The sequence below is a fragment of the Emydura macquarii genome, unplaced genomic scaffold, assembly GCF_026122565.2.
Source record: "Emydura macquarii macquarii isolate MOO-44397 ecotype Brisbane River unplaced genomic scaffold, CSIRO-AGI_Emac_v2 contig_1876, whole genome shotgun sequence".
Lineage (NCBI taxonomy): Eukaryota > Metazoa > Chordata > Testudines > Chelidae > Emydura > Emydura macquarii.
Window position 1 is genome coordinate 1,862,043 of NW_027132013.1, and position 16,285 is coordinate 1,878,327.

Here is a 16,285-nt window from a genome sequence, read left to right on the forward strand (position 1 = left end):
AATTTCACAATTTCATATAAGAGAGCCACTGAAACAGGCTTCCTCTGAGCATAAGGGATTAACATGCGAGCACATGGAGAAGCTATTGAAGTGGAGAGAGACTGTCACAAGTAGTCTAGAGTTAAAAATATACTGAAATAATTTTCCTACACATTAACCATGAAAGCTGTTCTGTATCTGCTTGTGCACTCAGACTCTAAGCAATCAAGGTGCTGACAACCTAAAGGTTAAAATGTAACAAGTCATGCTTTAACATTTTAGGAAAAAGGCTGTCTTAAATTCCAGACACGTTTTCAATAGGTTTTTTTGCACTTCAGTAACAGACAGCAATATAATGCTGCACTTTTAAAAGTAGCATAATTTTATCAAACTGAATCCAAGATGAGATGAGTATGATCGTTGTGGTTTCTGACAAGTTTTTTGGTTCACCATTGCTCACAAAAGGATTCATCACGTTATTTGGTAGGCCAGGATCTGGAGAGACACCTTACTATAGCAATAACTGTACTATTTCAGTTAATTGTATGCAGTGTAGTTGTAGCTGTGTCAGTCCCAGGATATTACTACCTCACCCAACTTGTCTCTGTATCTTTTATTGGATCAACTTTTGTTGGTGAGAGAGACAAGCTTTCGAGCTACACAAAGGTCTTCTGTGGCTCAAAAGCTTGTCTCTCTCACCAAAAGAAGTTGGTCCAATAAAAGATACAACCTCACCCATCTTGTCTCTTTTATTTCAGGTAAGGAAGATACCAGTCCTGTTTCCACTAAAATGCTGCCATTTACAAGTAATTAACATTTGTATAGGGCTCACGGTGGAATGGTGCAGTAATATTGCTTGTAAATGGCAAAAAAAAGAGTATTGTTTCCAAAAAGAAAAAGAAGAATATTGTCTCCAATTTGATCACATATTACAACCTTTTTCTCAACTCTTTTAAGTGTACTCCTAGTTCCCAGGTCTACCCATATAGCATAACCACCTATATCCCCCAACTTGACCACTAACACAACTTACTAGTAGCCTTGTCATTGTAAAGCAATGCAATCCTGTTATACTTCAGTAAGTTAACTCACAACTAGTGATTCTAAGCACACTGCAACCTACAGTTTTTATACCATTACAGGGTATATAGCCTAATCTACTGTTCAAAGTCAAAATATAGGAATATAGCAACCTACATTTAACTCTACCATGGGCTTGCGCTATGACTTTAAGTAAGTCCCTTACCCTTTCTTTGTTCTCCAACTGTAAAATGGGAATAATACTGCCCAGCTTTGTAAGATGCTTGAAGAAGTTTGCATGAAAAGTGCAATAAGTCCAAAGTATTACTGTTAACTATTACTGAAAGTTCGCCTTTGTTATTACCATTTCTTTTGCACCTAACATTTCTTCAAGCTCCTTGCAAACATGGAATACTTATTTCTTCCTACTGCCTACAAAGTGACCATTCATCTCAGGTAAATTGCTATAGCCAGTGTCATTCTAAAACAGGAGGCAACTCTCTTCCAAAGGAATCAATCTGAGCTTTTTTGAAAGCCATTAAAATAAATATTGCATATTACTAATGGGTATGCATTCTTTAAAGAGAAAAAATATACAGTGCAACAGAATATGAATGTGTGATGTGAAAAAAGAACCTCTTCTTACATTTGGCATAGCATTAATATTCTTGTATTCTGTATAACCTTTAGTTTTAGGTTTATGGACCATTTTCTTCTTCTGAAATTTGCTGTGGATATTGAAAGTCTTTGTACATAAAATGAATAAAGATTTAAAAGCAATTAGTCTGCCCAGAATATTTTAATTAAATTAGATGTAAATTGATCTGTGAGAATTGCACAGCATTGTCATAAGAGAAAAAAGAAGGATTTTCCAGTCAAGTCACAGGCTTCTCAATAGTACAATTTAAAGCCAATTTATTAAAGGTCACAACTTACCATCAATTCACATACAGTTCCATGGGATGAATGATGGCAGGACATAGTGCCTTAGAGTATAAGCAGTACTAGGGCTACAGTGAGCTATTTACTATCTATAACTGGCTGTAGGGGTCAGTGGGCTGACAATTATGTTATTTTCTTCCTCTGTACTCTTGAGTCATAGACATCTATTGCATGGCTATGGCTGTCTGCTTTTCACTACTTGCCCTGTCCTCTGCCACTATCTTTTGACATTGTCAAAACGTCTCTAGTTTTTCATACTGTTGCGTGCTCCCATTAGTTCAGATCTTTATCATGCAACAATTTTTATCATAACCATTATTATTTGTGTTACCATAGCACCTAGGAGCCCTAGTTATGAATCAGGACCCCATTGTGCAAGGCACTGTAAAAATACAGAACCACTGACATCTACAGTTTTAATCACTGATACCTACGGGTAGTGGCAAATTTGAAGATTCTATTTTAGTTTTTATTATGGAGTTAGAGCAGATGGGGAAAAGTCCCTAGTCTCAATTCCCCTCTTATACTTTTGCAAATTAGAATTAACTCCACTGAATTAGATGGTGTTACAATGGTATAGGTGAGAGGAATTAAGATGGTGCTAGTGAAATAAAATAAATGTTGCTGAGTTCAATGCATGTATCCAAAAGATTCCATAGTGATGACTGCATTAAAAATGTTGGGTTTCTATTCACTGACTGACTTTCATATTAATATCACTACATTTGTGTTTCGTACTGCCCTGATTTTATTCTGCTCTGGTTCAATTTCACTCTTAATTCCTGTCTTTCACAGTTCATCTCCTCTCTTGGGCCCATACCTATGTCTATAATCATCATAAGATTATCTGAGACTCTTGTCTACACTGTGAAATGCTATTGAGTTGCAGGAGATAGTTACATCACGGCATTCTCCTTTGACTCCTTTGAGTTAAACTCAACCTCGTCCCACAGTATCACAGAAATGTACTGTTTCAAACATTGTGTTCCTGGACTGTGCTACAATCGTGGTCATTGCAGAGGTGAAGCCTGATTCAGAACCACAGTTAATGGTCCCATTTATGCTGGAAGACCGAACACTGTTTTAATTAAAGCCCACAACACAGTAGCTTTCATTGTGTGGGAGAGAGGGGTGTAATTTAAATTTAGATGAAATTTCTCTCCCCAGCAAAGTTGGAAGGATGGATTCAAGAGGACAAACTGTGAAGAACCTTGGAAGGGCCTGATAATCCTTTTATCTGCTTTATTTTTCAGATTAAAGTATTTATCCAATCTCAAACTAAATTATAAAAGTGAAATAATCCAAGTTAATCATACTCAAAAGTATTTTCTAAGCACTCATTCATTAAGGCTTTAAAAAAAAGACAGATTTATTGATATTTCCTTATCATATATTTAATAGTAGCCTTAAAGTTATTATCGATAAAGTCACATTCACTAATATAGTCTTCTGAGCTATTTGAGGAGATAAAGTAATTCAGTTAGATGTCAGTCTCTTAAATTATCTACACAGAAAGAAACAAGAGATGTTTGTAAAGAACTATATTAAACTTTTTCTCAACCCTAAGATTCATATTCTGCACCTCTACTATGCACACTCTAGTGACTGGGAGCATGAATCTAAGAGCAGAATGTAACCTTACATCAAGCAGCTCTGTCTGACAATGTGAAACAAACTTAATCAACCAGATGGTAAACAGAGTCTTGAAGTTAGTAAATAAGCTCAGCTGCCTTGCGTGATGATTCCATTAACCTTGCAATCGAGCATTAAATTAAACTGCCTAGTTGAGATTTCCTCTCCGGCTGGAGGGGGAAATGTACCTTGTGAGGACCATGTTTTATGCTAATAGAGCTAATGTACAAAAGCCTCTCTATTAGCCATCTACAATTCATGAGATAACACTAGTCAGTAAAACAAGTAAGCAAATTGCAAAAACTCCTTTGGGAATTCTTTAACTATTAACCTTTTAGTTGTGATTTGCTATATTTTCACACTGGGTTCTCTCAGGGTATTCAGTTTACAGCTCTTTATGGAGAGCTAAATTTAATCTTCATACATATTTTCCAGGTAGACTACTAGAGCAGCACTCAACTAACATTTACCTCTATTCATAGATGGGAGAAGACTCTTTAACCCTTTGTTATGCTATTTTATTAGATTATACTTCATTACAGTAAAAGTTCAGTTGAGAAATGGATTAAAATGTAGGGTTTGTCTACACAGGACCTTACTATCCAGCAAGCCAGGGTGTGAATCTACAATGCACTAACTTGCTTCACAGTAACGTCCCATGTGGATGCTGTTACAGCACACTGAAAGTTCTGTAGTGTGCTTCGACAATATGTCAAAGTGCACTGCAGAATTTTTAGTGTGCTATGCAGTGTCCACATGGGACAAGCTAGTGCACTGTCACATCCTGGCTTGCCACGCCAGCAGTGTCCCATGTGGACAAGCCCTTAGATTAAATTCCATGTTATAAAAGTTCAATTACAAAATAGAAGCTTTTTTCAAATTACCAAGACTCAGATTTTTCAAGTAATTTAGGCATCGCTGAGCTCAATATTGTAACACCTAACTGATTTAGAAGCCTAAATCTCATTTTCAGAAGGGATTTAGGCATGTAGGACCATAACTCCCATCAACTGTCCATGGGACTTTGGGTCCTAAATGCTTAAATCCCTTTTGATAATGAGATTTAGGTTCCTAGACATTAGGCATTGCAACACAGAGCACAGCAACACCTCGATACCTTTAAACGCTGAGCCTTAGCTTACAGCAGAATGTAATGAACTTCTGTTTAAGACAGATAGGGTTGTATTCTAATTAGAAAGGATTAAACCAAACCATTCATGAGAAAGCCACAGTATCTGGGACAAAATGTAATCTATCTAGTGCTCATGACCCTGTTTTGCTCCTGAGTCAGCAACATGGACCCAGGCTTCAGGACTTGTATGGTTTCTTCTTCCAATTTAAGTTACAAGATTCATTTTCATAATAATCCTCATTCTCTCTCCACCATTCTCCTTCGTTTCTAATTATGAAGATGATGAAAGCTCTTTCACCAAATATGTTTCTTTGGTTTCTCTGTGACAAGTTCCTACTAGCTAGTAATTGCCTTTTCTTTTGCAATGTAACATGATTCCTCTAACTGGAATTTATTTAAAGCTGAAATAAAAAGCCCCTGTAAGATATAAGAACACCACACACAGGCAGGCTGGATTTCAGGCAAGTGACATAGCACATAGACCTCAGGAAGCATTTTCATAGCAAATGAAAGTGCGAGAGTTGCTGTAAACATTAGAGGGGGAGAGAATCAACAACTAATATATCCACAGCTCCCTAAAAGAGGTTTTAGTGTTTTTGCAAATATTATTATTTATTTGTATTGCAGAAGTGCCCCAAAGTCATGGGCAAAGACTCCATTGCGCTAATAGTCTCCAGCTTCCTTGTCAGTTCCCAGGCCTTATGTCACTCACAAGCAACCCTCTCTGACCAATTAGAAGTAGTATTAACTAGAGATGGGTCTGAACTGCAAAATTCAGAACCAGATGTGAGCTCCTGAAAATAAAGGCATGTTCTGGTCCTAGGTGATGACCGCTTACAGAGAACTAAACTGAACTTCTTCATAATGTTTGAGTGTTTGAATTCAATCTTTTTATTCTGCTCCTTTTCTAGTATTAATGAAGCATCAAAAGAAATCCAGCTCTGCTTTCTTCAAAAACCACACCTAAATTCTCCTACATTTATACAGTATACTCTTATTAATCTAGCTGTCATAAACCAGAGGATCTCAACCACAGCAAGTGAAGTCTATTACAGTATTTTCCAGGAAAGGTTTATTGCTAGCAGTGAAAAAAGAAAACACTTGCTAACTTCAAAATTTGGTTAAAAGTGAAGCTCAAAATCCACATTTACTACTTAGGGGCACTTCATGGAAGTAATGAGGCAAATGTAGAGGCCATACATGGACCCTTCTGCAAATGTTCTTAGTGCAAAGGCTAGGTTCAACCAATCTATAAACTGCATTACGTTAAATTTATCAAGCATGATGGTTGGGAGGGGACAGGAAGTCCTTCTAATCAGAGCCTGTTACAAAGCAAAAGTACTCAACTTTTTCTACTCATCACAACCATAGTTATGTACATATCATATCTCTTCTCCAGAAGCTTCCTTTTTGATCAAGCTCTCTAGATTCTCTTCTCTCCAGTTAATCATGTTTTTTAACAACCCGATAGAACCCTTATACCAAACTTTTGACTTGATTCTCCTCATTTAAATTAAATCAGTGAAAGTGAGAGAATTGGGCCTTTGTTTTCCAAGTCCCATGTATTAAAATTAGGATTTTTTAAAACTGCTTTTGTTCTTTCCAGCTCAGAAAAACTCACGTGAGAAAGCCACATTACAATTAGAAGGCCTCATTTGAAAGGGTCTACGCTGTGTCTGTGCCCCTTTCCTAACACATTAAGTGGTATGTAGCAATAGAGACCCTTACAATCACATAGTCAATTATTGAAATCCCACCAAACAGCTATTTACCTGAATTTCAACATGTACTAGCAGCTGCAAATTACAACTCTGTAAAAAGGCACTATCTAAACATACATTTGCTTGATACAAGCATACCTGTCAGCATCTCCTAGTCCCAGGGAGGTGTTACGCTGCAGGGTCTCCCGAACTGCAGCCATCCCATCAGGTAGCCGATTCAATCTTCGAGTGTATAGGCCCAAACCCCCATCAGTCATGTACCTTTAAAAAACAGAACAAGATATCACATGTTCAGTAAAACAATTTGTACAACATAAATTTGGTGGTGTTAGTATATTCATTTTATACCTAATACTCAGATATGGAGCAAACTTTGCTCTCAGTTACACCAAAGTAGTTTTGTTGAGTTCTGGCCCTGAACTCAAGCTCTCTCTCTTTTCCACCCCTAGGCAAAATGAGACTTAAATATGAAGAAGGGGGGATTCATTAAGAATGCACATGCATCATTCTTAAATGATTTGTTATTTCAGCTTTCCTTTAGCATGTGAGATTTTCACTTATTTTTAACACACTGTTTGAAAACATATGGTCTATTCATTTCCCAGCCATTTTGTGTTGTTTAAAAAATCGTAGGTAAAATCTTGGAGATACTGAAGCTATCTACAAAATTCCTACTGATTTAAATAGGGTTGGGATTTCACACTAGGTCCTATCTGCTGGACATCTACATTAAAAGATCCCATAGCAGTCCGTGTGAAAAGGTTTTTTTGGTTTTTTTTTGCACCATCTTCTTCCACTTTTGTGCACTCAGGCGTATGCATGAGGGTGTGGGGGGGAGGGGAAGGGGGGGGAGGGAGGAGGAGAAGAAACACCAGCCTGACTTGTGATTTTATCCTAAAATGACAATTGCTGAAATTGGAACCTGCGGTGAGGTTCAATGCAGTGGATTTATTTGCAATCTGGTATGGAAATGATGTCCGGGTGAGGACAAATTTCACCACCTCTTCTTTCAATAATCTAGGTATGGTCTTAATGGGACACGAGTGGTCTCACAGGGGTTGGCCCTATATAGTATGAGATAGGAGAAGAGTGCCTTCTCTTTTTGGAGCTCCTGCGACCTGAAACAGCATTCAATTTGATAGAAACCAGTAACTAACATGCCTCATCCACAATCTTCTCCAAGGCCCTCCATAGAATACTTTTTCTGTGGCTGTTCATTTTGATTAATAGCTAACTGCAATTTAGGGTGTGCAATTAGTTACCTAATTCACTGGGTTTGATCCCTTATTGAATGACTGAAACGTCTTAGGTAGGAGAACAATGAATACAGAACACCATACTCCCGGGTATGAGTTTTTGGATGAACAATAATTTGTGCTAGGTTCCATTAATATTTTCAGGAAGAAATGAGTGATTGTCTGAATACTTGCAAATGACAAATAGTAGCATCTCACAAATAACAGCAAAGAGAACTCATCACTTTAATTTGCAAAAATGCTCATAAATCACTGTTTGTATTACTCAGCCAGCTCTAGTGATGAGGTTCTTTAGGTGTATTTTGTACACATACACCCTACACATTTGTGTATATATGTGGGTAAAGGATATAATTATATAGCAGGGCAAATGACCAAAAATATCATATACTCTATATTGGATAGCATTAGAATATAAACCTTAAACATATTCAATGAGATTTTTATACATATGATCTCATTATTTTAATAGTGTTTATTTAACATTCTCAACTCTGCTATACTGGGGCAATAAATACATTCTGTAAATTATTGATCTGCAAAGCTAGTTTCTAGATAAACCATTCAAAGTATCTATATAGTCCTGGGGTGTTAAGAACAATGGGACTTAAAACCTCAGGACATAGATACTCTGAGTGGTTTATCTAGAAATTAGCTTTGCAGATCAATAATGTACAGAATTAATTTATTGCCTCATTGTAACTTAGTTAAAAGCAATTTTCTGCCTTAAAGAAGGAGAGCATTTCTTCTGCATATCTTAAAAAAAGGCAAATTAACGGAGTTGGTGACACTGCAATGCATTTTTATACGCGTAGTTTGAGAAACGAACAACTGAAATACATCACAGATGAATACCCAATCCCAAATGTTGTTTTTTAAAAAAATACCCTAAATATATTTTTCATCATTTATATTATAAATCATGATCTGAGACTGTTTTTAAAATTTAAGTCAAATATCAATATTTTAAAAACTTCTTGCTGAATTAAATGAGTGTAACATTTATGCTCCAAAGCAAGTAAAGTATGTCCCCAAAAGATACAAACATTGTTAAAATATCTTGCATTCATTTAATGCAAATATTATACAACGTTCTGTTTAATTGGAAAATTTAAAAAAATGCAATAATCTCATACTCAATCCTCTAAAAAACAGCAAAAAACCCAAAACAGCTCTTTGCATGGCACATTAATACAAAGATTGAAGAGCATACATAGATCAATTTCTTTTCTTCTGGAATAACTCTTCAATTAACTGCATCATAATTAATGCAAATACATTAAACACTTCAACTAGATTTTTTTAAATCATCTGGAAAATAGTATGCAAAGAAGTTCATAAAGTCCAAAGAAAACAGGATACTTTTGTTCTTGCTTTATATCTTGTTCTTGCTTTTGCTTTATATCTGTACATATTTGTACAACTGTTTAACAATGCTATAATCAAATAAACATGCGACAACTACAGTGATAGAGTTGATATCTTTGGCATGAAGTTCAACAAGTAACATACCTTATTGACTTGTAAATTGAATGGCTATATCCTCTCAATTCTTTTGTCAGTCTTAAGGCAATAGTGGTACAACATCAAAATTACATTCAAACATCTAGGATCTCTTCTTCTGTTTTTAAAGGACCAAAGCCAATTACTGATTTTTCTTACTGGGGCACATTTTTGCTCAAGATAAGAAAGAACAACCAATCCAGACTTAACCTTGTATTATGTCAATGGATGAGAGGAAAAAAATCATGATGCAGATAGCACTGGCTCCATCTTTGCACTTTTGTATCATTTCTGTCACAAATGTCTCTGGTAACAGACCTAGCTGACTGCAGCCAGACTCAACTACTACAGTTACATGTGACATGAAGGTTAAAAAAAAAAAAAAGAAAGAAAAGAAAAGAAAACCCTGCACTAGATGTGATTTAGGTCTGTACTGGGCCTGTTTAAGAACAATAGAAGAGTCCCCCTTGGGAGTTTTACAAAGAGGTTGCTAAGCTAGTAAAACTAGGGACAAGGCTATTCTCAGTTCTCCAGAGTCTATTGGGACAAGATACAATTCTCTTCTCCAAACTTCATAAACAAGGAGGCTTAAAATAATAACAGATCCACTGGAACTGCTAGAGCTTAACTTACATCACGTCTTCCATTACATTTGTTTGTTAGAAACCATAAAATTCTTAAAATGGGAAAGCGAATTTTGTTCTTAGCCAGTAACAGAAGAAAAAAGGTCAGGAAAAAAGTTTACCAGTCTAATTATTTAAGACAATATCATTAAATGTGCATGTTACAGGCATGTTGCAAAAACTCATACCTGCATATGCAAATGAGCTAATTGCAACTACTTGTTTGCACATACAGTGACTGATTTGCATCTCAAGTGCAGAAACATATTTGTGGGTATAATTGTTACACACATTTGAAATTGTAGTTTTTCGGTTTGCATTTATCATCATAATCTGGCATATGATTAATCCTTTTAAATTAATATAAACTAATTTCCAAGATTTTTTAAAAAACTAAAATATGTGTGTTACTAGTTGAAAATTATGATATTGTGCATACACACTATATATACTACTAACTAATCTTAATATGCAGACTCTGTGTGAAATCCTGGACCCATTGAAGTCAATGGAAAAACTCACGTTGATTTCAACCGGGCCAGTATTTCATCCTCTGTATACATGTGCAGCAATCAGATACATTAAAATAACTCTGTACTTGTGTCAACTGGAACAAATAATAGCTTTTCATGGACAGATTTTCAGAGATGCTGAGCATCCATAAACCCAATATTAGTCAATGGAGCAGCAGGTACTCAGCACCCTTAATAACGATGTAAGCAGTTTTTATTACTTTTTTTTTTTAAACTAGAGAGTGGTAAAAAGAAAATATGTAAACGGTGATCTTATAACAGTTACAAGCTATGTAGTCTCACCTTGCTTAATAAAAAACTGCATAATTGGATTGATTTCTTAAATATTAGATAGATAGGAGTTGTAACATTGTAAAATAGGTAGCACAGCTTGTAGAATTAAAAGTTTTCCAGTTGGTATGCTATTTTATACATAAATTCTATCCAAAATGCGTGTGCGCCACCCCCAGTGAGGGAAAAATTTGGTCGGACTAAAAGGACTGATGCCCTTAACTCACAGATGAGGCCAAAAGGGTGAGCTGGAAAGGGCCCCATCTCCTGTATTGTGCATGGAGGAATGGGGAAGCAGGTTTCTCTGTTTCCCATTGGCTGGATGTGGGTGGAGAGAAAACAGAGGAACCAACTGGCTATGAGACCCTTTCCCCCCATGTGTAAAGATACTAGGGAAATTAAAAACCAAAGGCAGGCCTACAGAAGTGTTCTTATGAAGGGCCTAACGCTGCACACACTTACTAACTGCTAATTTACTAACTGGTCATAACTGCTTCCTATTGTTATTTAGGGCCTAATCCTACCCCTCATTATTAAGTCCACCTGTCCACCTCTGATAAGCAAACCACTTCTACCATTGGTCACTTAAAACAGGTTGGGACTGTATGTTGGGCTGTGCAGATGCATGGCTCTGAAACAAATTCACAACACTCTGTTCAAGGGGATGGAACGCAGGCTCTCTCATACTTGTGCCTTCAAAAAAAGGCTCAGGTGGGGAAGAAGAAATTGAATGCCTACAGTACCACTGACATTTATCTCGGCTTGTCCTGATACATAACACTTCATTATTTTAAGCACCTGGTAATAGCAGCTGGGATTTGTGTCAGCGAGTCTCAAGGAGTTGTATTTAATAAAATTATAATATATTGTGATAACGCATATTTAATGTTTTTAGTGATAAGGGAGAGCATTAAGCCTTCCCTCCTATGCTGACTAAGGGTATCTAACAGAGGTACCTCCAAAGCAAAAATGCAGGATGCTAAAAAAGCCTAAGTGGGGATTTTCCCTCTCACCTGTATTTTGGTCTTCATGTTCTCCGTACAACTCCTGATACACAACTACATAAATATGTTCCTCTTTGAGGCTGTGAAAGTTGACAGACAGACCTACGCTTCAGTTCAGTGCCATGGCTACTGAACTGTTAGTGCATCTCCAGTCATTAGCTGTTGGTGTGTGGCAATGGGTTCTTAAACTTAAGAAGATGTTTCTTCATCTTCAATCAGCCTGAGACTAATCACAGTTCCTCTACTCACTGTGTCCATCAGCCCAGAGAAAGTTTCCTTATTCCCCTGTGATAGAATATCTCAGGTATGCTTGCACACAGTGCTTCAAGAATTGTTTAATTTCTTTACTTGTCCTTACAAGACAATATATTAATTACCTTATTAGACTCCTGCATCAGAAGTACCATGCTAGCACATTCAGTAACAAATCAAACACTTTTTAAATGTTTTAAAAATAATCCACAGATGAACAAAAGTTTAAATGACATACTTCAGGAACTTTTCTGGCATTTCAGTAATAACAACCAGAGGCCCTCAACCATTGTGACTTTTATCCAGATGTGTAAATTGCAGCTCTTCAGGAGAATTTAAAAACCAAGCTTTGGCAAGATTAACAACAGGCAATGGAGATGACTGCCTCTACTAGGCTCAACTAAGAGAAGACTGGACAACAAATGAATTTGTCATGACGCACAGATAAAAAGGAGCTTCTGATCTGTCTTCTGTGGATTATCCCTCAGGACTCATTTCTGTGGTTTTACTTTTCAACAACAAGGAAATACAATTAATGTTCCACATTTGTGCCTCTCAACTACACAAGTGTCCTTAATAATGTATTAAAAGTACAAGACACACATGGAAACTAAACAATACATAGTACTTTCTAGGCAAATGAAGAAAATGCCCCCATTCCCTGTTTTACTAGTGCAAATCAACTGTTTTTGAGTTCCCTTGGCAACTCAGATTTGAATTGCTCTCTTGTTCGCCAGTTACTCCCCTGTAGGTGGCCCCTGAAACTTTGTATGGTGTAGAATATCCTTCCAAGTTCAATATTTTTAGGATGTTTCTGATGCCTGTGTGATTTTTATCCCATTTCCTAAGTGCATACATAGAAAACAGGATCAAGTTATACCACAGATCAGCCAAAGTCTTACTTAGCAGGCCAAGTTACTTGACTTCTGTATGCACTCTGTACTTGCCCACGTACACAGAGTGCCAACAGCACACTTATTGCTACGCATCTGACAACTCCCATACTTATTCAACTTTGCTGCTAAATTTCAGAATTCTCAAATTGCAAGCATCTAAGCAGCACCGCTCCTCCTCTCCCTAACACCACAAAATCCAGGATATTAAATGTGTTTAAAGAACAGCTATACAGCCTAAGGGATATTCTAGGCTTCAACATACACTCTGACATTCCAAGGACTTTTTTGCCTCCATAATAAAATTAAATCCATTGACTCAAGTAAATCAAAGTCCAGACAGGCTAGTGAATCCAAAAGATTGGTCCATCTCAAGGTTTCCAATCAGTCAACAAACATTTACACTCTTCTAGGCCTGAGTTACAGTGTCATGGGTATTACTAATTGCAGAGTGTCGGGGGTGGAACGACCAGTCAATGAAGTTAGTTAGACAAGAACAAAGTTTCAGAACAAAGATAAAGCCTTTGATGTGTGTAAACAGCACAACTCCACTACTCTTTACAAAGCGTGATAAATGTGATCAAAATACTCCTGTTGATGCGGCCAGGAAATTGACTTAAAATACGACTAAACTATCATTATTGCTGCTACACTGACTGAAGGACCACTGATAACCAGCAACTTCTCAGTTTAGTATAATTTTCGTTTGCCTTTTTTGTGCTGACAATATTCTGGTACTGGACCACATGCTTGTCTCTCACTTTTTGCCAAATTGCTGTCACCAATCAATCTTGCCTGACCACCATCATCCTGCCACTGCTAACCATCAGCACAGCATTTTTATCTTTCTTGCCAAAGGGTGGAACATGGCACCCTGCCCACAAAGTCTGCCTTCAAATTAAAAAATAAAGAAATAACTAACCAGCCAAGCAAGGTCAGCTTGGGTTTTTGTATCTGGTTAAAATGCCAAGTTTTGATTCACATAAATGTCAACAGTTCAGTGAAGGCATTCAGGAGTGGGCTGTAACAAGACCAAAATGCTCAACATCCAATTCAAATATTTCCTTTCAGGTTCACATCAACTGGTACCCAGTGTGCACTTCACTTTATATTTAAATAGATTGTACAATACAGTTGGACTTTGGGGAAAAAATTACAAGCCCTATAAGTATTGAGTATGAAATAACCCCTCTGCTCACCACCCTACTTTGCATTCTCCAGAACAGCCATTATTGTTTGGGTTTGCAAAGGAGGAGATAGCCATCTAAGAGACAAGTGAGAAAGGCAATTTCTTTTAATAGAAACTCATGAGTGAATTTCACAGCTTCCTTTGAGAAATCAGGTAATTACAAAATACTTATATCATTAGCAGTGGAAACAGCAGTCCCCCCGTGCTGCCCAGCCATGTTTGAGAGAGCTCATTCTCCATGCCAATTTAATCTTGACCCTTTCTACTGGAAAAGCCAGCTAACATGGGGATGGCTGCTGTGAAATGCATACTTCTCCAGGATACTTCTCCACTGGGAATCCCAAACACATTTCTCATAAGCCATTGAGAAGCCTTCACATGGTAACAATTTTTGTTCACTTCAGCCAAGGCCTCAGCATATTTCTGTTTATCTGGTCTCCTGGGTCCACACTTTACTAAGTCCACCGCTCTGCTTTCTGGTGATACTCTACAATGAGATCTTCCATTTGCAGGAAGAATGCATATCAAGCATATCATCTCCTGTAAGGGATTTGGTGATTACTGTTGTACTAGATTAGAACTCAGATATGAGTATGTGTTTTACATGCCTCATAACCACAGTTGCCTATTCAGGTCCAATCCTGCATTACCAAAATCAGTGGGAGTTTTGATAATTGTCACACTAACAATACCACTGCGCCTTTACTAAAATGTGTCCATTTGTCCCTATTTCTGCGGGGCTCTCGGGGTCAGAGAAACTTAAAAATAATTTAAATACCCATGCTTGCCCTGGTTCAAAATGCTGTTCCCCTACTGGACATTAGGCAATCATTCCAGACACTGATACAGTCACCCTTTGCCAATATAATTTTTGATTGTAAGCTGCTCAGAGAAGGAGTTCGCCCTGTGTTCATCTTTGAAACACTATTCAGACCTAAACCACTATATAAATGATAAGAATAAAAACATTGACCCACTTTTCCAGCTCTCCCCATCACCCCCTTTTAATGTTACCAGGAAAAGCAGCTATTTTTGAAGAAAAATATATATCCAAAAAAAATCAGACCAGTGCTGTTTCTTCAAAAACAGGGAAAAGGCGATTAGAAAGACACAAGTGATTGCATTTCAGTTGCATTAGTGTCTGATTCTTCAATGGAGATAGTCTAAATCATAAATTATGTGGAATTGTAATCCTCTGGTTTAGAGTATGTAAGTACATCTCCCCCTAGTGGCTGGTTCCACAGTCTACTCTTTTCTTATAGATAATGAGTTGTCCTTTATTTAGCTCAAATGGTAGAAACTTATATTTTTGGTGCAGAAGGTCTTCAGTTCAGTCCCTGCTCTGGTGCTTACATGTGTATGCAGACAGGTTTGTTATAGATCCAAATAAGAAAGGATAAGAAGGTGGAGGCTAATTGCCTTTCATTTTCTTCTTGCGCCAAGCAGCAACCCACAATAGCAAATGTCATTTGATGCTGTAAGTCTCAGTTGATGCAAGTGAACCAGAGGATCACCCCACCATGAATCACAATGGAGCTCTTTTCCATTCTTCTTTTTTTTTTTTAATACAACCTTTTGTGTATTTTTAAAGTACAGGCCACAGCTTCTGGTGTTGCTTCATTTATGATTGCAGCTGATTATCGTTTTCCACTCCCATTCACTTTTTCAAAGCTTAAACAGTACAGTAGATAGCCATCTCAGTCCTTATAGGGGGAAGAAGCCCAGTTATGGTGGAGCTGCAAGGATAGGGTGAGGTGGATTTGGGAAGGTAATACAGGACACTGTAGTGTGAAAGGAAGGATTCCCCACTGTTTACAATAGAATGAATGATCTAAAAATCTAAGAATCAGGTTTGTTATACAGTCTAGCCAAAATCACATGCTAAGATCCCAGCAGCCTCACCTCTTCCCTTCCTTCTTCCAAGACAGTGATGCGTCACCAAAATCCACACACAGAAGATCCACCTCATTTGGTGATAAATGTGATGCTCCCTGGGTAAAATACTATTCCTTATACATTTACACCCTGATCGTGGGCACAAAACTAACACACTCTCCTCCTTACATAAATCCATCAATACAGCTGCTTTGTTGGCTGATGAGAGTAGCTGTGGTACTTGTTGGAGGAGCGGGACTCCAGACTCTTCAACTCCCAACTGTGGCTAAGTATGCAGGCATTGGCAGGGAGAGCAGATGTTCAGGGCTCCCATTCAGCACAGCAGCTCTCTCCCTTCCTCTTACGAGTGTTGCTGGAGCAGCCTTCTGAGAATAGGAGCCTGGAAATTAGATGATGTGCTTCCAGAAGTGCTGGTGAGAGACAGGAGAGGAGTTCCCCTT

At 37.5% G+C, this 16,285-nt stretch overlaps 1 protein-coding gene across 10 annotated transcripts in view; it reads right to left on the bottom strand.

Moving 5' to 3' along the window:
• Positions 1-16,285, bottom strand: part of NAV2 (neuron navigator 2) — a 333,333-nt gene that overhangs the window by 108,197 nt on the left and 208,851 nt on the right. For all 10 annotated transcript variants that reach the window (XM_067558196.1, XM_067558193.1, XM_067558197.1 and 7 more), the window contains one exon: positions 6,565-6,687. In XM_067558196.1, coding sequence (XP_067414297.1) covers positions 6,565-6,687 — 123 coding nt within the window. The remainder of the gene's footprint in view (positions 1-6,564; positions 6,688-16,285) is intronic.